This window comes from Thunnus thynnus, chromosome 1, assembly GCF_963924715.1.
Source record: "Thunnus thynnus chromosome 1, fThuThy2.1, whole genome shotgun sequence".
Lineage (NCBI taxonomy): Eukaryota > Metazoa > Chordata > Actinopteri > Scombriformes > Scombridae > Thunnus > Thunnus thynnus.
This window is the reverse complement of record NC_089517.1, coordinates 26,760,876-26,782,813: the sequence shown is the minus strand read 5'-3', so window position 1 is coordinate 26,782,813 and position 21,938 is coordinate 26,760,876. Positions and strand designations below refer to the sequence as shown.

At 39.0% G+C, this 21,938-nt stretch overlaps 1 protein-coding gene across 1 annotated transcript; it reads left to right on the top strand.

Annotated features, from left to right (window-relative positions):
* The first annotated feature begins 1,666 nt into the window (after positions 1–1,666).
* Positions 1,667–21,283, top strand: LOC137185169 (AN1-type zinc finger protein 3-like). The gene is made up of 6 exons (XM_067593478.1): positions 1,667–2,048; positions 9,790–9,830; positions 10,726–10,914; positions 12,748–12,813; positions 15,440–15,643; positions 19,141–21,283. The coding sequence occupies exons 1-6, from the start codon at positions 1,966–1,968 to the stop codon at positions 19,293–19,295; spliced, it is 738 nt and encodes a 245-aa protein (XP_067449579.1). The 5' UTR covers positions 1,667–1,965; the 3' UTR covers positions 19,296–21,283.
* The last annotated feature ends 655 nt before the right edge of the window (positions 21,284–21,938 follow it).

The following is a 21,938-nucleotide window of genomic DNA, read 5'->3' as shown; positions in this document are numbered from 1 at the left end:
ATGTGAAGCAAATCTGTGATGTCAGCAAAATACTAAATCCTGGATGTCTTCAGTCGTAGAAAATTGCAGACTGGTTTTGTGGACTAAATGTGTGCTCGAGATTGATCTCACATATAGTCTTGAATTAACTTTAGAGCGGCGTAAACCTGTTGACTCCAGTTCTGGTTGAGTTGTCTTACTCATTCTCTTTATGCCCACCTTTCAAAATCAACAAGATACACTATTAATGAGACAATGTATGTAAACTACTCTGTGAAAAAAATGACATTTAATAAGTGTATCAAAGGAAACAAATAGCATCCTAGGACATTATCAATATGGAAGCCATCCATAAACATACACTAAACAAAGGTCTTGTCTTATGGGTGGATTCAATGTTTGAAAAAATATAGACCCATTTCACGTTTTCACATTAGACGTGGAGTAAATTGTACTAAATACCTGGGAGGTGGGTGTGGGGAGCCTAACTGAGTGTAAGGGGTGCACACTTTTCCCTCTGTCTTATAAGAAAAACAATGTCACTAGCTGTAAGGCTCATGCTAATGTGCTGACATCAGCATGGAGATTAACATACCGACAGTTAGTATGTTAACAAGCATGATAACAACTAACAGCAGGTACTTTGACTTGTCATAACAGAAAAAGATAACAAAAAACACCTGTGCTTTTTCACAGGTCATGTAGGTGTTGTAGTAAGTCATGTCAGTGTGCCAGGATGCACAATACAAGGGCCCTGGAACTACCACATGCACCTCAAATGAATGCAGCCATTATTGTCTAGTGAGAAAGGCCTATTGGATGTTACCTGCTGACTATTAACATGTAATGTTTTGCATGTTAGCAGGCTGTTAGCGTCAATATAACAGTACAGAGGCTGAATATAATTGGATCATTAGTTTTAGATTTATGTTGTCATAAACTGTGTTGGTAATTCTGACCTATTTATATTGGTGCTGGATGGTTTATTCAACAAAAAGCACAAAAATGGTTGAGCAGTGGTTCAGCTAGTGCTGCCAATCAATCTTAGGGGAAAACTGCATTTAATAAATTACTTGCAAGAATAGGCCTTCATTTAAGCGTGTCATTCTGTCAGATACTGTAGAACATGACAATCGTTTGTTTTTTTTCTCACTACACACATTTTGACAAATTGACTTAGTTGTGCTTTTTGTTACAATGCCCAACCTGACAAATATCTATTAGGTATGCAGGTCAGGTCACAATGTTGTACATTTCTGGATAATCAGCCTATTGCACACCTGTTACTTCAGAAAGAACAGTTTAGAGTTATTGCATAGTTTCTACATATAGAAAGGTGATAAAACTGATTAAATATGTTTCAAATATATTCAAAAAAAACATGTTTTCATAATTTTGTCATCTTAGTGTCCACTTTGTTGCTTAAAATATGCCTGCATGTTGTCAGTGTTGTGGCTTCCTCCAGTAGTTGTAGGATAGCATGGATCATACCATGTTAACTCAAACTCATGAAGTCCTCAAAATCTAATATTTATACCCAATCACGTATTGAGTTTAAATGACGTTTTACTAAAAACACTGTTTGAAATGATTACAAGTGTAGTTTTCTATCACCTTTTATTCAGCACAAAGACAACAGTATAACTTCTGGCTGCCCAGGTCGCTCTACAACCCCCTCCTGTCTGTCAGTGGTTTGTTCCTCACTCCAGCTGATCGGCCCAGGATCCCCCCGGTGACTCTGTCCGTCTGTGGCTGTGACAGCTCCAATGTCTCAAAGTCGACTTAAACTGTTTTAATTCTCCGCACTTTAGTGGCCGCTCGTGTCGGCAAATCGTTCCTCGTCCGGTGAAACTTTACAGGATTATCCGGCCGGGGCATTGAAGCTCTACTTGTCAAAGGCAGGAAAAATCTAAACGCAAATACGAGGCCCTCACTCCGTCCCCGGATTCACCTGCTACGCGGAGAGCCTCACACGGGAGAGCCGACATGGGGGACACGGGGAGCGAGGGCAGCAAGCCTCCGAGCAACGTTAACGTGATACCCCCGCGCTGCCCCTGCGGTTTCTGGGGGTAAGACCAAAAACAAATGTCAAACGTCTCTCCTGTAGATGCTTTCTTTCTCTGCCAACAGCTAGCCGAGTCGGTAGCCACTAGCGTTAGCAGCTCAAGCAGGGATGAGCTGCTCTCCTTGTTATTACCCCCTCCCCATTGTTTTGTAGCATTTAGCTGCGAGCTAACACCAGCTGGCCTCGGTAACCTGCTTGTAGAGGCAGGGAACAGGTAAAGGGGTGTGGGATAAAGCCGACGAGGTAATGTGACAGGTGTGAAACCATAATCAAAAATGGCTGGTTCAAGAATGCAGGTATTATGAATCAGAATCATGTTTATTGGCCAAGTATGTTTACAGATGCAAGGACTTTGACTCCGGTTTAGTGGCTCTCAGTGTACTGACACAGAATAACAACACAAGAGTCTTCAGATATATACTCAAGGAATGACTATATGCACGTGAAACCGTTTCTGTGGACTGTAAACAGGATATAAATAGTGCAAAGAGGTGAAGAGTGCAAGGAGTGATGAAATAAAGCCTGTTCAGATATACAGTAGTGAGTGAAATGTATTGCATATTTTGTATTTTAGACTAAATAAATGTATATATAATTTTTAGGCACAGTGGGTGAATGAAGCAGTTGTTTAGAGATATCACACTGAAATAATGTTCAACCATTAACTGAACTTTGAGGCACTGAAGACTTTATCAGTTATAGTTTGCTGACAGTCGGGTTACATGGTAAGATATTGGCTTTATTAGTTGCACAAAATGACAGCTTAACTGTTGGAACACATTGACACTGCATTGTTAGTACAGAATTGAGCTTAAACTGTACAGGACAGTTTTTCCCTTGGAAGGAGGAAAAATGAATGATTTGGAAGTAAACTCAAAATCTACTGATAGGATTGTGCAACAAGTACATTTTAATGTGTTATTGGGACTTAACTTTTGCTTAACGTTTGCTTTAAGTGACTATATATGGTCCTGTACAGTATGTTTCTAGTGATAATTATTCAAAATGTCACGTGGGCTGTACATGCATCTGTCAAAACAGGAAGAACATGCAGTGACACGCAGTGGAGTCAAAAAGATATTCATAACAGATGTATCACTGCCCTCGTGTTGACATGTGTGCATTTAGTTGTCATCTAAATGAACACTTAAAGCTCAATATATATAAAAAAACGAAAATAAAGAAGGAAATGTAGAGATCTACAGTAGCCGTCAAAAGTTAAAAAGTAAATGGATATAAATCATAGTGCATTTAGTTTGAGATTAACTTAGATTTAGTTTACTATTTGAATTTGGTGGGCCAAACCAAATGTTATCATCCCTCTTTAGATGGGCCTTACTGTACTATGATTGTAAACGTTGGGGGCACAGCATGGCTGATTTGTTGAAATTTATGAATGATATTGGAGGCCAAAGTTGAGGTGAACGCTCATCAGCGTAGTCGTAAAAGAGTGAATGAAACTTGGAACCCAAATTGAAATATTTGTTTTTACCCTTATTATTCATATAATACTTCAAAGTAACACCTTCACTGTTCACATATTTAAAAAGTGATATGCTCTGTGGTGACAAGCCACCCACTGAATGGTTGGATAAGCATTAGAAAAGTGCAATCTGTCACCAGATCACAACAAATTTGATTTTATCAAATCCTTTATTGAATCTTATCAAGAATTCTTAACAAGTTTACCTCTCAACATTTGCAGATAAGTAAAAGCTAAAATAATAAGGCTACAACTCAAAGATATCTAATCACTTCTTGTTGGCTGTGAAGGCAGAAAGTCTTCAGTTTTTGTGGCAGCCTAATTAATGTTCATAACCCTTTCTCTGCAACCTGAAAATAAGATGAGCAGCGTAATATATGAAATGTGATTTACATATATGACTAGTTTAGTTTAAACAGCTGAAGCTATTTACTCTAATTACTGAAGATCCTGATTCAGAACTATGAAACGGATCAGATTAAAATGTTGACATGATATAAAAGTTTAACTGGATGATTCTTAAATTGACATGATGTGGTCAGCTGATCATTTCTTTAGAAAAGAGTTGTCACTCTGTGAAACTACAGAAACACACAGTCCTCTTGCTGTCGTACAGTGGTGTTATAGAGTGATGTGTCTTTTCACTCAAACAATCTTCAGCTGAATACAGACACCAGCTGCAGAGAGCACATTAACCAGAGAACAGACAAACTTTTCAGTTTAGCTGTTGAGGAATTAATGTTAATTAGCTACAGCTGATCTAATGTGCTGCTGGTGATGTCTGTCATTTTAGGCAGAGATGGTCAGCTAAAAATAAGAAGCATGCTATGTTTTCTATTGCTCCTTGCAAATGAAAAAGAGTGGGGAAAGATAAAAGGTTTGATAAGAGACTCGCTAGTGTCGAAACTGACCGAAGTATTTTGCAGACAGAGATCTGGATCTAAAATGGAACCAGCTATCAGAACTAGGGCTGAACAATTAATCGAAATATTATCAAAATTGCAATAAAGCAAAGTGCATTATCCAAATCGCAGGAGCTGCAATTTTTTGATAAAGGTAAAATGTGTCACAACATACCATTATTAATGAAGCATTGTGGTGCTACAGAGATGCCCTGACTTAAAAATCATATCCTCCAGACTTAAGGGACCATGCTTGTTTGGTACAGACCCCAGCAAAAGATCACATTGTCGTCATTTGTATAGTTTTTTCAGTGAAAATGAAATGCAGAAATGACCATTTCCACTAAAATTACTTACGTTGCTCATTGCAATCGCAATATGACTTTATTGCATATTGTTCAGCCCTGATCAGAACCCATCCCTAGCAGAGATGGTATTTTCTACAACCATTTAAAATTCAAAAAATGCTTTTGTCATGATGGACTGATGATCAGAGTTCAGCGAGGTTCCAGACATGTGTGCAATCGGCACCAAATATCATGGTATCTTTATGTCAGGTGAAGCCATAAAATGTTACAGTATCAAAACAAAGCACTAAGACATCCATATTTGCTCATATAGGTATGTTATTCTCTGCATTGAATGCCCAACAGACTAACACTGTAGAGATTTGTGCCAATTTTTCTTTCAGCAGGTCCACAATTCTTTGGTACATTTTAGACAGGATGTCACAGTGGAGCTGCCACGGTATTGGGTTTTTTTGTTACCGCCCAAATTAGCAAAGCCATTCAAACCGTCTCAGTAACCGCCATATATAAAAATAATTTAAACCTCAGATGTCAGAAAATAAATGGTTCCTAAGCACCGTATTGGCCCGAATATAAGGCGACCCTGATTATAACAAGATCCCCCCTTTTCCAACAGCTGTTTTTGGAAAAGTACTTTTTGAATATAACTTGCATCATAGTATAGTTACACACTCACACACTCTCCTTACAGGGTTTTGGAAGCAGTCAAAAATTATTTCCTCTGGCAGTTCGCCTTTATAAGACTGACTGTCTTTTTGAGCTCCTTATCATCTGTGACCGTGGTATTTGGCAGCTTGACATATTCCGTTTCTGCAGTAGAGACATCGGAAGACACTTTGGACTTGTCTTCACTCGTCATGAATTTATTTCCTCCATGGCAGAAAAACACGTTACACCAGCCTTCAGAAACTCCTGCATGTTAAACTGGACTAACCAAACACTTTTAGTGCTGACTGACTCTGACACATTTACTCTACACAGACTTTAGGACAGTCGCTAGCCTAGCAACATTAAGGCTACAAATAACCCATAATACAACAGTCAAAGTAGGAGTCGGTTTTACACCAGCACTTTATCCGTTCAGAAAGAATGGACCCCACTTTTTTAGAGGTTTTTCCTGGGGAAAAAAAAACCTTTCTTATATTTAGACCAATACGCTAAACTTTTCTAATGCATTTATTCCTGTAGTAGTCTATTCTTTGTAGCCTCTATAGTTTCAATGTCTATCTTTATGTCTTATGTCTCTAAATGTCTTAGCATGTCATTCGTCATGTCATTCTTTATGTCAAGCCTCAGAGAATAACTAATATCTCATCACTTGAGTTCTCAGTCAGTGGTAAAGCGGTGTGATCAGCTTGATTGTGCGGTGGGTGTGACGTGATTGCGTCACCTCAGTGACCGTGGCAGCTCTATGTCACACTGATTACTCATTTTTCTTTCACTACTGTTAACACTGTAGTATCAGTCTATCTGTCCTCAGTGTGACAAATTATTGCTGCTGAATTTTGTATTGGAACTACTTTTTACGCTATTCTTACTTAGCATTCATATGCAGTAGGGTTGAGTAATGTGATTAAATTGTCAGAGACGACATGCGACTGACATTGAAGATGATGTTTGGACATTGTAATGTGAGAGCTGACTTTTAAATCACTATTTTTTTTTAAACCTAATTAATCATAACTGCTGTCAGTCACAATATTGGCCCGAATATGAGTCAACATTTGAAACACAAGTATCTTCAGGTTTCTTTGCACTCACTTCTCATGTATCTCTTTCTTCCTGTTTGTCTCCCACATGTGTCTTTCTGCTCAAATGTGTTTGAAGAGACACATTCAGTTGGACCATGTATGGTTGTGATTGGTGCTCTGTGGCTCATTATCCATAATTGCGTCTGGCATGTAGTAAAAGATGTCAAATTAATTTTTTTTTTGTCCTTTTGTTATGTCCCCCTGAGAGTAGCAAATTTGATTTTCTGAAAGTGATCTTCAACAGGGGAGGTAAAGAAAGAAGGGAAAAGGACAGGTTTATTCCCCCCTTTTGTTCATGTTTTCTCAATACGGCATCAGATTGGTGTCTCTGGGCCTCTTAATGATAATCTTGCACAGAGCATGCTTCAATAAAATAGAATTTTAGATGAGTCCTTGTCCAGCTTCATTAAGTTGTTGACAATAGTTGACAATAGTCATGTTGTATCTCATGCACACATTGTTCTTTCCCTAGACCGACACCTATTAACTGCTAACTAACTGGTTAATTTTTAAGAAAAGTTGTGATGTAGCTTTCGTTTGTGAGAGCTGTCCGGCAGTAGGCACAGCTATGCTAACAATGCTAGCCATCCTAACTAGCTGCTAGCCGCTGTGCTGATTGTCTCTTTGTATCTGCGGGGTGGTGCTCCTGTCAGTGTCAGAGCCTCTGCGTGAGACATTCAGGTCGGAAAATGTGTGTTTTTAAAACACACATTTACTGCGCTCACTCTCAGTCCTGCAAGTTACCAAAATTTGGCACTGATTAAGCTAAGGTGAATAATGTGAAGTAACAAGTTCAGTACTCAACCTTAGCATGCAAATTAACCTATAGACCGGCATGCATAACCGGTCAAAAATATTCTCTGTGGCTAACCATTGAACCATTGAATTCCGGTACATATGATAGCCTTGTATCATAAACTTTGCATAGATGTATACAAATTTTCAGAAATATAAGTTGAGAAAGGGATAAAAAGCAGATGGAAATCATTGCTGTTGGCTGAGGGATTTAAGAAGTCTGACAAATGAAGATGTAAATCTAGATTGCCTTAAATTAGTCCCACCCACTCATGTATATCATCGTCCAGAGACATTAAAAGGATAGTTACCCCAGTAGAAATGATATAGCAAATTCTCTATAAGCTGACAAACGCTGTCACAGTATTGTTATATTTGCCGACCCTATGATAAGGTGTGTCAACTAAGGGACCAGACCTTTGATGTGCAGATGTGTGCACACTCCTCATGCTGTGTTTCTTGTTTTAAGTGAACTGTGTTGGACACATGAGAAACAAAAATTGAACACTGAATACTTGAAAATACCTTAAGAGTAAACTTTCTGTGCCAGAAAGATCCACCAAAAACACCATCGCCTAGCCTCAAAGTGTGTTCACTGCACTGTGTTGCCTTTGTGAAATCTTAATAAGCTAGTTGTTTTAAAACTATTCAGATCAGTGTTCTTCCCAGACATTTTTCTTTCCAGGTAGAAAAGAATCTTGCATATTTATGCCGCTAAATGCCACTTACAAAGCAATACAGTTAAAAGCTGATTCTGCCACATGGGTTGTTGACAAACTGTCTGAAGTTATTTTTCCATTTTACTGCTCATGTCAGTAGCATTTATATTTTCCTCAAAATGTGTATCAACCGTTCAAGCCTTCACTCCTTTGTGTCACTCAAACTGAATCACCAAGGTGACAGAGCCCATCTTCCTGTCTCTTCCAATCAGATATTCTCATTAGTAGCAGCAGTGGGCCAACTATGAAATTGACTGATTGTGTGCACTCTGCTCAAACTTCACTCAGCTTAACAAGCATGCAGTCATTTCTTTCCTGCATGTTTTTTCTCACCCCTTTTAGTTTCCTTAATTACTCTGTGATTTGATTACCTCTGATTTGTAAGGTTGGCAACGGGAAATAAATTGTTGTTGTTTACTCTGTATTGGCTTCCTCCCTGCCCGTGTCTCATGATGAGGTTTGTCTTCTATCCTTACTTCCTGCTTCCTCCTTTTTCTTTTATACTCAAGACAATGCACCAGCGGACTGACAGACAGCCCTCAGCTTGACTGCAGCTGACCCTACATTTAGAAATGGGGACAAAGGTGTACACTGAACGCCCAAAATAAATAGAATATGACTGATAGCGGCGACCGTCACGCTCAGTGCGCAGACAGTAAGGACGAGGGCTAGAGAGGAAATGAGAGGAGCCCTCTGAGAGGAAAGCCAAAGCCATCTGTTTTGAAAGAGGTGTGCCACTGAAATCAGCAAGGCTTCACTGATTAACCCCATAACAACAGCTTTTTGGATCAAAGATCTTTATCCCTGATTTGGACAGGGAAGGTATGTTGCCAACATACAGGCTAGGGGTCTTCACATTTTTGATTGGAAAAACAACTGTTTGATTGCAGTAATGAGCTGGTTACTTCCACCAGGAGCAGTGTTTGTTAGCTGGAGTTGACAACATTGACCTTGACAATTGACCATTGACCTTGACCATTATATATTGACAGTGACTGATGGTACCATGGTCACTGCATGCTACAGACAGACAGTAAACAACAGATGTGCTGCATCTAGTTAGTTTTAAAGCTGCATGAAATATGATGAATATTAGTTCAGTATTACCTGCTTTTACCTCTGGTTGGTCAACAAACTCATGAGAACAATATCTAGTAGAGATGCTTGACTTTCCTCCTCAGCCACTAGTCCATTACATTACAGCTCTCTGTAGGTTTGCAATTAGCACACAGTCAGCTTGTGTGAGTGACTGACCCTTTAAAATTATGCAGTCATTTGAATGAATGTGAACAAAATAATTGTATGATACAGGTTCAAAATTAAAAAAAAAAGATCAGTTTTATTTTTGATAAATCCTGTGTATAAATAGTCATTTTTCTTTCCATTTAAAAATTTTGAATTTCTGTTTGTTCTGCAAGATTTACAGAGATCAAGCAAGGGATCAAAATAAAAAATCACATCTCAGTTGATACAGTCTTTGCTATACAGACCTTAAAAGTCTTATAGCATGGCAGCTTTTGATTTAACTGAATAATTTAAAACTGTAGTCTGGATCACACTCTGCATTTTGAACTTTTCTTCATATCAGAATCCCAAATGAGAAATTAAGTCAGAGTCTGAGACTTGGAGGTCATGGAGATGTGTTGTTACTCTTGCCATGTAGATGTCCACCAGCAAACGGCTCATTAAACTTTTGCATCCTTCTCCACCTTTTTTTTGGGAACCCTCATACAAGCACATGATTTATTTTATTAATATGTTTTCTTTCCTCTCTGCTCTTTTCCCAGGTCGAGCAAAACTATGAATCTGTGCTCAAAATGTTTTGCAGGTAAGTTCTTGTTCTGCTGTGTGCTTGTTTGGTTTGCTGATCTTGTGTCTAACATTGACCTTTGTGAGTCGGGGGGTGAGAGACTGCCTCCGCTGCTGTAGCTGTCCTGGACAGGCCTTGAAGTGACTGAGGGTGGAAAAAGAAGTCTGAGAAAGAAAAGAGGGGTAAAGTGAGTAAAGTGTTACCGTCACCCCTAACTCTGTTACTGTACAAATTGTTATAATTTTAAGAAATTATACTAAATTTCAAACTATATTTTTAAAATTATCTGGGAAATAATTTGTATCCTATAGCTATGTCCAACTGGAAGTTTACATTTCTGTTGGTATTTGCAACCATGAGGCAGTTACTATTTTTGCTGCCTCTTTTCACCAATAAGGTGAGAGATTTTCTTTCTTAATTCAGTACTCTAAAGAAACTGTCAACCAGGGGACATGGGCAATCTCCACTATTTATATGCAAATCCTCTCACTTAATCCCCTTTTGGATCTGACTATGGGAAAACTTGTGGGTTCAAGACTTGGGGGAAGAAGTTTTGGAGGTATGGGACACAGCTTTCTCTAAATTTCTCAAGTTTTAGGGTGATTCAGTACGTGTAGCCAGTAAGTCAGTAACAGTAAGTCTCATCAGAATATTTGGTCCCTTCTCATTTAGGCTATAGTTCATTCTCCAACCAGGGACAGAAATTTGAATAGAAAATTATGTCCATTTCCATAAGTTTTGAGCAGAATGGTGTCAGTGTGCCACAGTCACTTAAGGTAAAATCCAGTTAATTTGAGCACCTGAGTTCCCTCTATGCCACACCGAGTTAACAACCGCTTGATCCTGTAAGTGCAGTCAAACACGTACGCACAGATGCCCAAAATGTTTCACCATTTGACTTTTTTTTTCAAAGACATACAGAAGAAACAGCCAGACAATGATTGTGCCCCAAAAGCCTCCTCAAGCTCCAGCAACAGCCAAGCAGACATCTTCTGTAATGAATCAAACAGCAGCATCAGTCAGTCCCTCATGTCGATGTCTAACACATCAGAAGAGCCTTTGCCAGGAGAGACAGGAGTGACATCTCTACCTGCTCAAGATGGTAAGACAGCTGTAAATTGCTGAGAAATTAATTATATTGGGTTTTCTTTTCAGCTCAAATGGTGAGGCCCTCTTAATTATTTCACATCAGTGAATGACTGGCTCCTTCCTTGGTTCATAGTTCATTGAAAGATACATTTTTGCTCCCCTTTTCTTTGAACTCATGGAGTGTGGAGCACTCCCATTCTAAAAGGGGAAGATGTTTGAAGTATTGAACTTAAAGGTGATGGTAATATGGTCTGTCTGGTTTGTGATACTTGTCCTAACTATTGAAGTAATGTACTGTATGTCTGCAAATTTAGAATGTACAAGCCTTAAATGTGCTGATCAAAACCAGAGTATTGTAGTTTTTAGTCTAGGGCATCTTTCTGTAAAGGACTGCCACTAGTTTCTGCCAACTGAGGCAGCAGCTGCAGTGCCCCTGTCCTGGCTATATTTGTCCTCATGGCACAGATAGAGGGAATGATAGGAAAGGGTATCTATTCAGAAGTGAAGGTCTTAAGAGGACACCTGCAATTGCCAGGGCATCCGTCATCGCTATACAGTGACAAGGTTATTTGTGGAGGCCGATGCAGGACACAATAAAGTGGCTACCAAATGGATGTGCGGAACATGTGAAAAAATTTCCACACTACCCTGGTGCCTCTGTTACAGCAGGAGTTATTTTAGTAATTTACACAATCACATGATTAGTGCAGATTTTTTTTTCTTTTATACAAAGCACATCATGGAACCAGCTTGTAATTTACTCACAAACTGGCAAAAAAAAGTATCAACTGAATATGTATCAACTCAACTGTTCTTTATGACTGATGCTAAAATATAACTTGTTACATGTTTTGTTGTTACATGAAATGTGTTTGTTTGGGCTTGTGACGAGTCCTTTGCCTGATAGTCTGAACACAGCACTCCCAGCTGGATTTAATATGCATTACCATACATTAATATTACTAACAGTGAATAAATAAAACCACCTGAATACCTCAGGAAAGGTCAAGGGGGCATGACATATGAGTTATAATAAACAGAGTTGCACTGTAAATATTTAGAAAGTGAAATGAGTACAATTGCATTCCTAACATTAAACACTTTTAAGCAACTTTTAAAACATCAGGTGGATGATGTATATATTTTATTTTCCACCCACAGTAAGACGTCTCTTGGCTGGCTTCAGTCGGCATGCGAACACGCTGCCATCTGCCCTTTACAGACATCTATTATATTCGCTGTGAAAAGAAAAAAAAAAAGCACATAGCATAATAAAGGATTACACACACCCAAGTCATGGTCTTTTCATCCAGCTATAGTGTGGAAAACGTTACCGGAGTATCTGAGCAACCACCAGAAGATTTCTCAACAGCTTCTGTCTTCAGGCTGTTACCATTATAAACTCTGTTTACCATTATAAACTATGCAAGACAAGGTTACCTTATGCGTGACCCAATCTGTCAGTCAGTTGCAGTTTACCATTTTTTACACAGTTGTTTGGCTTCCATATTTTCCTCTATATTTTCAAAGTGTGTATGTGCTTGATTATGTTAGAGTGGGTGAATGAATTTTTGGACTTTTTACACAGTTTACAGTTGTCTGCTCTATATTTATTGTTGAATTATTTATTGCTCTATTTTTATTTTCATCATAGCCAAGAGACATTTTATTTGGTTGCTGTTGTACACCTGTGTGATTTTTATTATTGAAATAAAATCTTCAAGTCTTGAGGTCTATCAGGGAGAATATAACTTGAACTGCAGTGTTCTCATCCTGTTTTCTCATTCTGTCCTCCTGTGTTTTCTTCTATTTTCCTTCTCATCTTCACTGTCTTTCTCTTTTTCAGAAGTATCCAGCACAGACACAGTCTTCAGTTCACTCTCCACTCCCACAAAACGCTCTTTTGACTCAGGTATGCCTCAGCTGAACCACAACAGTGTTCATCGTTGGGTTTTGCACTATGTGCTTGTCATGTCCACCGGGCCCAGCAGCACCAACCATGTAGGATTGATCCAAATTGGCCAGGTTAATTGTTCTTGTAGGGGAAACAGCAGATGGAAGGATATTGGGGACAAACTAGAGCATGTCTGCAAGAGGGTGCAAATGTAAAGCCAATCAAGTTGTTACTAGAGTGAATGCTGGCTATGCATACATGTGTGTTTCAGAAGGATGCTCTACTTGTGTCTGTATGTGTGATAGCGATATGATGAGCTTCTGAACTATCTCTCCCTATGTTTGCTGGGAGCTTTATAGTTTAAAAAATTTCCTTAAAGATCCCCTCCAGACATATTTTAAGACATATAAATATATTCTGCTTTGAATAATTATTCATGTCTGGTAAAGTTTTTCCACCAAAATTTAGTTACCTACTTAGAAATTCTTAATATTACATCTCCTCCTTCTCCCTGATTAAAAATTCAGAATCTCTGAATATGTAAATATCTTTGTAAAAAAAAAAAAAATAGACTGCTAGACACAAGATGTGTTCATTCTCCGTGTTTGTGTTTTGGATGGCTTCATGTTTCCACATTGATTTGTGTAAGTTGCATATTGCACCAGGATCGGCTTCCAAAATAGCTGTGATGTGCCAAATCCTGCTTGTAGGACGGCCCCTTTAACTTTAATTTTCAGTGACCACAAAGACACTTTCCCCCTTCAGCAGATGAATGTGAAAACAGCCTTTAAGTGTCAAACTCTGCGCATACATCGTTCTGCACAGTGAAGAACGACTGAGCTGAAAAATTGAAGGAACAAGAAAAACACATTTCTGAGTGGAGTGGTACTTTTAAGTATCGAAACAGCTGCTGTAAACAGAAGCATTACTGTCAGAATTAATTGAAAATGAGTTAAATGAGGTCGACATCTAAAATACCACTAAACCTCTTCTAGTGTAACTGTCCCTTCATTGTGTTTTCACTGTTAGGTGATATCTAACTGATGTACTGTATGTGACACACAGCTGGCTGCAGTCACACACCTGCACACTCACACATGACTTAAGACAACAGCAGAGTAGGCAAGGCTCAGAAATGGTGAGTGAACATGTTGATCCCTTGTCTGATGCTGTGGGATCAAGTAAGCACCATGCCATAACACACACACACACACACACACACACACACAGCATCATTTAAACACTGAGGTGTGGCTGAGAAAACAATTTCTCTAAATGTGTCCCTCTGTATTTCAGTGTAAAGCCTACCTACACTAGGTCTTTTGAGCAAGCCGTTACACGCCTAAATTAATTTGCAGTGCAAATGTCTTGGCTTCAGATGTCTTTTTTTTTTATAGAAAATCTAATTTGAGAGTTGTTGACTCACATTTAAATTTGGTATTTCAGTTTAAATTGGCAGCAGAGATTTATGAGGATAACAAAAGGCAGGTGATGAGGAAGCAGTCTTTTTTTTTTCCTCAACATGCACTTGCACATGTACAGCTAACACACATACTCACAGACGTATAGGGATCGATGGGGCAAGCAAAGGGGATCTGGCTGCTCAGCTTGGCCTAGTTCTCAGAGATTTATTGAGCGCTGATCTGCATTCGGCTGGGCCAGGAAAAAGTCTGCAGGATTGATGAGAAAAGCTGAGTTGAAATTCCAGCTGACCAGTGAAACTCTCTACAGGTGCATGCTCTTCCTGTCTCAGGTGTTGGCTTGAATGTAATCTAACGTAGGGGAACTATTCATCTCTAAAATGCCTTTTATTAACACAAAGAGGTGTTTTTTTTTGTTCCAGTTTGCCATCATCAGTTCTCTCCCACTCACAGACCTCACTAAATCAGAGGTGATGTCTTTATATATTAAATGGAAGTTGTTATGGAGCCTATTATCGGAGGTATTAAGTTTTCTCTTGAAATTCTGGTAAAAGCTGCAGTCCTGGACACACGCTAGATGAATTCCTTTAGGATTATTTTGTGGGTAGGAAAGTAATAAGAAGTGGGGAAGTTTTGGCTGCAAGAATATTGGTAGATTAATTATTTAAATGCATTTCTAGCAGGTCGATTAACCTTCACTTGTTTTTATATCTGTCCGCAGCAGAAGGTCTATTTGCCTGCTGTAATTCTGTATAACTGATTTGACTGTTTCAATTTCTGCTACATGATGATCATTAAATAATATAAAAGTATTATTTTGCTTGATATCATCATTACAGGTCTTATTTATAAATAGTAGTCTTGAATATGCGAGACTTGTAATGCACATTTTGGATCTTACAACCTTATATTGTCTGCTTCAGGTGAGAATGGTCAGTCTGCTGAAAAGGAACATTTTAAATTGCCATTAATCACCTCATTTTTAGTAAAGAAATACCTTTTGTTGAACAGTATAGTATAAACATGGGATGTAGATGTGTAATTGCGTAGTACAGACAGGTTTGAGCCCAATAGAAATGAAATAAAGATGTCTAGTACGCACTGTTGAGCTATTAAAGGTTTTACTATTCACTTTCTTACTTTTTTGTGAAAAACCACAAAATGTTAAACTCAGAGGTGAAATCATTTTTTCCCTTTCTGTTTGTGTGTGTGTGTGTCTCCAGCCTCGGAGTCAGAAAGTGACGTTTCTCCCGACAAGCGAGCGAGAGTGGGCGAGCTGCCAGAGGGTGAGGAGTCGTCATCATCATCTTTGTCCGCATCATCATCCTCGTCTCGCAGTGGCTCCAAACAGCGGAGTCGCAAACGTTGCCATCGCTGCCAAACCAAACTGGAGCTGGTTCAGCAAGAGCTGGGTTCCTGTCGCTGTGGTACGAAGATACAACTGTGTTCACATAAACATATACACTATAACCCCTGAACAGACATACATAGATACATGGACCACACACACACACACACACACAAAAGAGGATACACATGCAGCAGCGGCACTTACTATTAAAGACCACAATCATGTGTCTTTCATCTACCCTCCAGTACTAATGCTCAGAGTTAAACATTGAAAAATTTAAACCTTCTTTAACACAATATTCATGTCACCAGACACCAAATTTAACATTTTATAGTTTTTCTCTTTTTGGATTCAGTTTAACAGTGAAACACAAAGGTAATAAATGGCTTTTGCAATAGCTAATACTGGCCTCATAAATACATGAATATATATTAGTTAACTTGTTTAAGCTTTGTTAATTTTACATCCAGTGCAGTGGAGCACATCTACTACCTGCACATGTGTTTGTGTGTTGACGGAAATGTCGATGACCAAACTGCTTTGCTAGCCTTAGGGGACCAATACAGAAAGCCTTAATGTTTCACGTTGCACATAAAACATGAGCCAATTACCACGAACACTAATGCAGTTTAAACCAATACTTGGCTTGCTAATCAACTTGTTTGCATACATATTAAAGTACTTAAAAAGTCACAGCTCTTCACTGCTTAAAGACCATCCGCTTAAACCCACGCAGTAATTTCTAAAGTGGAAATTGACTTTTTTTTTCTCCACCATGCGCTACTTAATGCACGGGGCATCCATCCTTAATAGGCCAATGCTTACTATGAAAACATACTTTTTACAGATGGAAGGGGAATGGGTGCAATTATAGTGATTTCTGACTATTGCAGTAATTGTAGATTACTTTGCTAATGGTTCTGCAGAATGTTTCACAGTACAAGCCAAGAAGGTCTGATAATGAGTTGGAAACATGAATGCTTTTCAGATTGTAAATGGGGAAGAAAAGATAGCTCCAGCTGAGTATCTGATCCAATGTTGTCACACTCAGTAGAGTGCTGCTGGTACACAGTGCCTTTTAATATTTGCCTTACTAGGTGTTAGAATGACACAGAGTAAAGGCACTGAGACTTAAAAAGCTAATTAAAGCGTATGTATCCTCCTCTGATGTGGAGATTCAACAGAAGTACTTTATTTTGTCTTTTACTTTGCAAGCAGTGGTCCTAAAATCTTTGATTTGAGAAACACTCCTATACCTTTTCCATAACCAGTAACCTGTAATAAAATTGCCTGTATGGCTGTATTTTGTGTTTTGTTCTAAATCGGAGTGGGGAACCAGTGGATTTGGACGATCTGAGCTGAACCTCTCTTAGCTGTTGGCCTACTGATCTGGCTGTACTGTAGGTTGAGCTAATTTGACATAATGTATTCACTCATAGAGTACATTATAATCACATAATGGCTGCAATCCATTATGTGAAAAATGTCTAGTTTTGTCAGACCAACAGTCCAAAACTCAAAGATGCTAAGTTCATCATCATGTTGGACAAAGAAAAGCAATTAATCATCATCATCACAATAAGCTGAAACTAGCTTATTTTTTTCATTTTTGCTTAAATAATGACTATTATTAAACGATTATTCAATTATCAAAATAGTTGCTGACTAATCTTCTGTCGAACAACTAATCGATTAATCGACTAACCTTGCAGCTCTAGAAAGAGGACTTATTTTGTTTTATTTGAATAGCTTTTAGAAGCTTGAGGAAGTAAAACACAGTAATCCACAAGAAATAAAACAAAAATTAGAAGAAAGCTTGACAAAGAAAAATCACAATTTTTTTCTTTATCCTATTCTGTCCTATCATCTCGTGACCCCTTTGATTAATCCAGCAACCTGGAAACCACTGATGTAGAGTGTTACTGTACAGCACATAGCAAATATTGAATGGCTCTATACCCTATAAGTACACGTCTTTTGTACTTGTATTACACTAAGCGAATGGAAGTAGTTTGATTTCCACTGTTGCCCCATGGTTTGGGGAAATATCTAACAGCTGGTCCCTTTGAAAGGCTCCAATGTTGCACAACTTTTTCTCTTCCACTTCATTGGTGTGCACTGCAATCGCATAGGTTTTAATTGCATAGCAACCAGCTGTCAAACTGGGCTTTTAATCACTGCTCATTGAATGCCAGCAGTGTTATTATGTGTATTAATGAAAGAATTTAAGACGATGAGAGCTAACGAGCTTCTCTGAGCTTAACGAGCCTCCTACAGTGGCAGGGCCTTTTGTTGAGAGTGCTACAGTAGAGACAGAGAGTCAATGAGAAATATTGGTTGTCTTGCTTTGTTGAATGGAATCAAAAGAGGAAGCTATCAACTAGAATGCTTTCTTTGGTAAAAAAACAAAACAAAAAACAAAACAAAAGGTAGTGTAGGTAGGTATTTAAGGTATTACAACACACACTATCTGTAACTATCTCTAACTACACCACATATAATACTCATCTTCCTTTGTCACAAGGAAATAAGCATATTTTTTTTTAGTCTTATCCGTGGTGCAATTTGTGTAAAAATCAGAGGGGGGGGGGTGTTTTTGAAAATAAATCAGAACCACCGTAGGCTTGTAGAAACCATGAAGCCTATTAGGCTATTTCTTGCAGCTGTTACAGTAACATTTATAAGATAATTATGAACTTATTACGAAACAATTACGAAATTTGAAGTGGATCACTGCATTCGCGGGGATGTTTTAATCCATTTTATAAAATTTAATTCATCAAGTAGGACAAAATTTTCACTCAAAGGCAATGTGATATCAAGTTCACGCATTGTCCTTTCCTCATCTAGACACATAGGAGATGTGATCATATACAAAAAAACAACAATTAAATCCCCCAACGCTCCTTTCAGTACTGTGGCTAGCGCAACTCGGTGAGACGTGACAATACACTTAATGTCGTTCTTGCAAGTCACTGTTTAATTCAGCTCTATGTGCAGCAAACTTCAATATTGAATAGAAAATAATCACAACATGCAACAGCACAGCGTGCTGCCATCATAAAAATAAATAGGCTACATTATATGCCTACTTGTCAGACCAGTCTTTTTATGGTTTCTTGTGAAGGGGTCATCCACCGTGTGTCGCCCCAGTTTTACCCACATCTCTGCAGGTCCATTTACGTAGCATCATGTAGCCTAGATGCGGTGTCATCTATGTTGTCATCTCGTTGTTAAGTCCATTTCTGATTTTATTGTTGTTTGCACTATAAAACGTTGTCACGTTGCAGCCTTTAGATTTTTTTTTCCCCTCACTATGAGGGGGATACATTTTTGTCCCCTCCGGGGATAAAAATAACTCAGCAGAGGCAGGCATATTTAGACCAGAGGAAGGGAAATCCCCACCATCCCCCCCTGGCAAATCACACCCTGGTCTTATGTCTTTCCTTTTTACTTTTGTATAAATTGTAATGGTTTGAAAACATGTCTTCCAGTAATATTTGTGCATTTGTTGAACTTAGCAAATTAACCACTCCCCCCTCTCTTGCACCCACATCCCCACCCCTCCTCTAGGTTACGTCTTCTGCATGCTCCATCGGCTCCCGGAGCAACATGAGTGCCTGTTTGACCACCTGGGCCGTGGTCGGCAGGAGGCCGTCCTCAAGATGGTCAAGCTCGACCGCAAGGTGGGCCGCTCTTGCCAGCGCATCGGGGAGGAGTGCTCCTGAACAACCGTTCCCACAAAAAGAATCTCGGTGTTCAGACGGTGTCTTAGCACTAACAGGGATTTGATTTTCTTTGCTTTCTTTTTTTTTTTCTTATTTTGTTTTTCAGGATTTTTGCAGGTTTTTTTGGATACAAACCTGCTCTCATTTATTTTAAATTATGCTTACTCTTTTTCAATCCCACTGTTACCCATATCCAAGTTGTTTTCTGCTTCTGTTGGCTTGATCATATCCCTGCTGCTAAGACGCCTTTTGGAAAATCCAAACCCAGGAATAAGAGAACAAGAAAGAGCAAAGGAAATATATTCTCTTTTCTTCACTTTTTTGCAAGGCCCTGACTACAACAGTGTGAGTGGAGTAAAAATGGATAAATGGATGAGGAGAAGAAATACTAGGCTTTATACAAATATTTCTCCAGGAAGCCAGTTTAAGACTATATTCTTTACCTCAAAAAGAAAAAAAAAATTTAAAAAAAGAATGATGAGGAGGCGGAAGGGATGGTTACCCTTTGTGTTCACTTTTGCTTTGGCAATGTTTATAGACTGTGCTCTTTACCTCAAAATCAGACAGAGCTGCTTTCTACTCTGCGCCAAGCATGGACTTAGTGAAGCGAACCCAGCTAGCCAGCGTCAGTTGAAGTCGGTGTCTTACCCCCAGGCCGTCCACCACCTGTAATCCCGAATCTTTAGAAACACAGACACCTGGTAATCATCCACCTCAGGATATCAAAGCCCAATGTTAACCCTTCCTCCCTCCAACTTACATCCTTCTCTTTTCCGCTACAGGACACTTTTTTTGCCCCTTTGGTTTAAACATTGTTTTGAAAGTGTTTCTGCTTTACCGAGGACACCGCTGTGGACGATGAAACTGGCATACTACTGTAAGCTCAAGTTGAGAATTTGCAGTGTGAGCCAGACTCAAACACATATTGTGCTGGTGGGAACAGTGAGCTGGTTCTTGGACTGCAGCACGGATCTGTCTTTAACGTGGGCGTGTGGTTGATCAAAACTTAATATGTTGAAAATTCTCTCTGTCTTCCTCTTTTTGTCTCAGTCTTTATCTCCTTATTTTTGCCAGCCCTACCACAAGGAGGCATTTCCATTGTCTCTCAGAAACATGTGGATTATGTGTGTTGGATGTGACGAGACGGATATTAAAACGTGCTTATGATTTGTAAGTCTGAATTGTACACATTACAATACCTTTGAAAATACACAAACACTCGCTCTTTTATGTTGTGTATGTGCTCAGCTGTTCATATCGAGCACAAGCAGGTAAAAATCAAACATTGCTGTACACTTGGAGTCACTCAGAGGTTCCTGTTTGGGATGGTGATGGTTTTTATGGTTCGGGTCTTTCACAATGTCTTAGGCCTTCATTTCAGTTATCCATATTTTTAAAGGTAATTCTTGGCACTAGCTGTGAAACAAGAATTTGTGTTCTTGGGTTTTTCATTCCTCTGTCCAGTACTTAAATAGTCCTCCACACTTCACCACCCCATGTTTTGATTTCCAGATAGCGTGATGAGCTCACATGCACCCTCCTCCTGCCTTTCACTCCCCTTTTCTCATCTGTCCCCTTATTGATTGCTCTATTTTTCTTCCTTATTTCACCCTCTCTGTCTTCCCTCCTCCCTTTTTTCTTGTTGTAGATGAGGGGAAGAGGGCTGGGGTGAGCGGAGCCTTGAAAGTTAAAATCAGCAAATAATTACTTTCCAAACGTTTTCCTGGTGGACTATGGGAGACATGAACAGAAAATGCATAATGAATGAGTATTCTGTATCTTAAAGAAAACCTTATTTAACCTTTTTGCTTTTCAGATTTACTTACACTTTAGTGTAGAGCTGCATTTTTTTTGGTTGTTAAGATGGTATAAAATGGGAAGATGAACCTGGAAAATGCTATATTTTGTTTCCATTACTTAACATTTTGTTTTTCCTCCAACTTTTTCTTTTACCAAGAAAGAATAAACTGGATTAGACAAAACGTGAACATGTCTGCTGTACTTATTGATGAATGGAACGATGATAGATTGTTTGAAAGAAAGACTGTTATAGTCTTTTTTTTCATCCACTCTGGTTTGTTGTTGCATGTTTGAGATCAACGTACATACCTATAAACACGATGTGTGGCTCAATCCATGTAGATGTGAAGTGAGGTTATGTGTGCGTGTGTGAGTCAACAGTCGACGCCTTCTTGCAGCATGTTGCTGGCTCTGTGCCACGTCCTGCCATTTTTTTTATAGTGATGTAAATGTCTGTTTACTGCTCACAGAGGGCTGCTATAAAGCTACTCTCATTTACTTAACAAATCTGTTTGAGTGTGTTGATGCGTGCCTATGTGTGAGCATGTGTGTTTGCTAATGGACAATTTTAACTAAAGAGGCTTCTGATGGCAGCGATGAGTCTTGTGGGCCGGCTGCACTAATTAATGCTGTGAAAGAAGAAAACATATGTAGCCCTGATCAAAAGGCATCTTCAAATGTTGAAGTTGGCTGGCTTCCAGCACAAACGTAATCTCTCACCCTTCTCTGCCCAAACTGAGCTGAAGCTATCGAAGTAAATGTGAAGTAGTTGTTATCAAAGTTTCTCCTCTGTCAAGGTGGTTGAAACCTTGAACTACGTTGGGTAACAGACTGAATTTAGAT

Bases quoted from the DNA above. Each gene is read 5' to 3' on its own strand.
- LOC137185169 (XM_067593478.1), top strand. From the start codon at position 1,966: ATGGGGGACACGGGGAGCGAGGGCAGCAAGCCTCCGAGCAACGTTAAC. The intron at 12,814-15,439 runs GTATGCCTCAGC...GTGTGTCTCCAG, and splicing joins AAAACGCTCTTTTGACTCAG to CCTCGGAGTCAGAAAGTGAC. The intron at 15,644-19,140 runs GTACGAAGATAC...CCCCTCCTCTAG, and splicing joins GCTGGGTTCCTGTCGCTGTG to GTTACGTCTTCTGCATGCTC.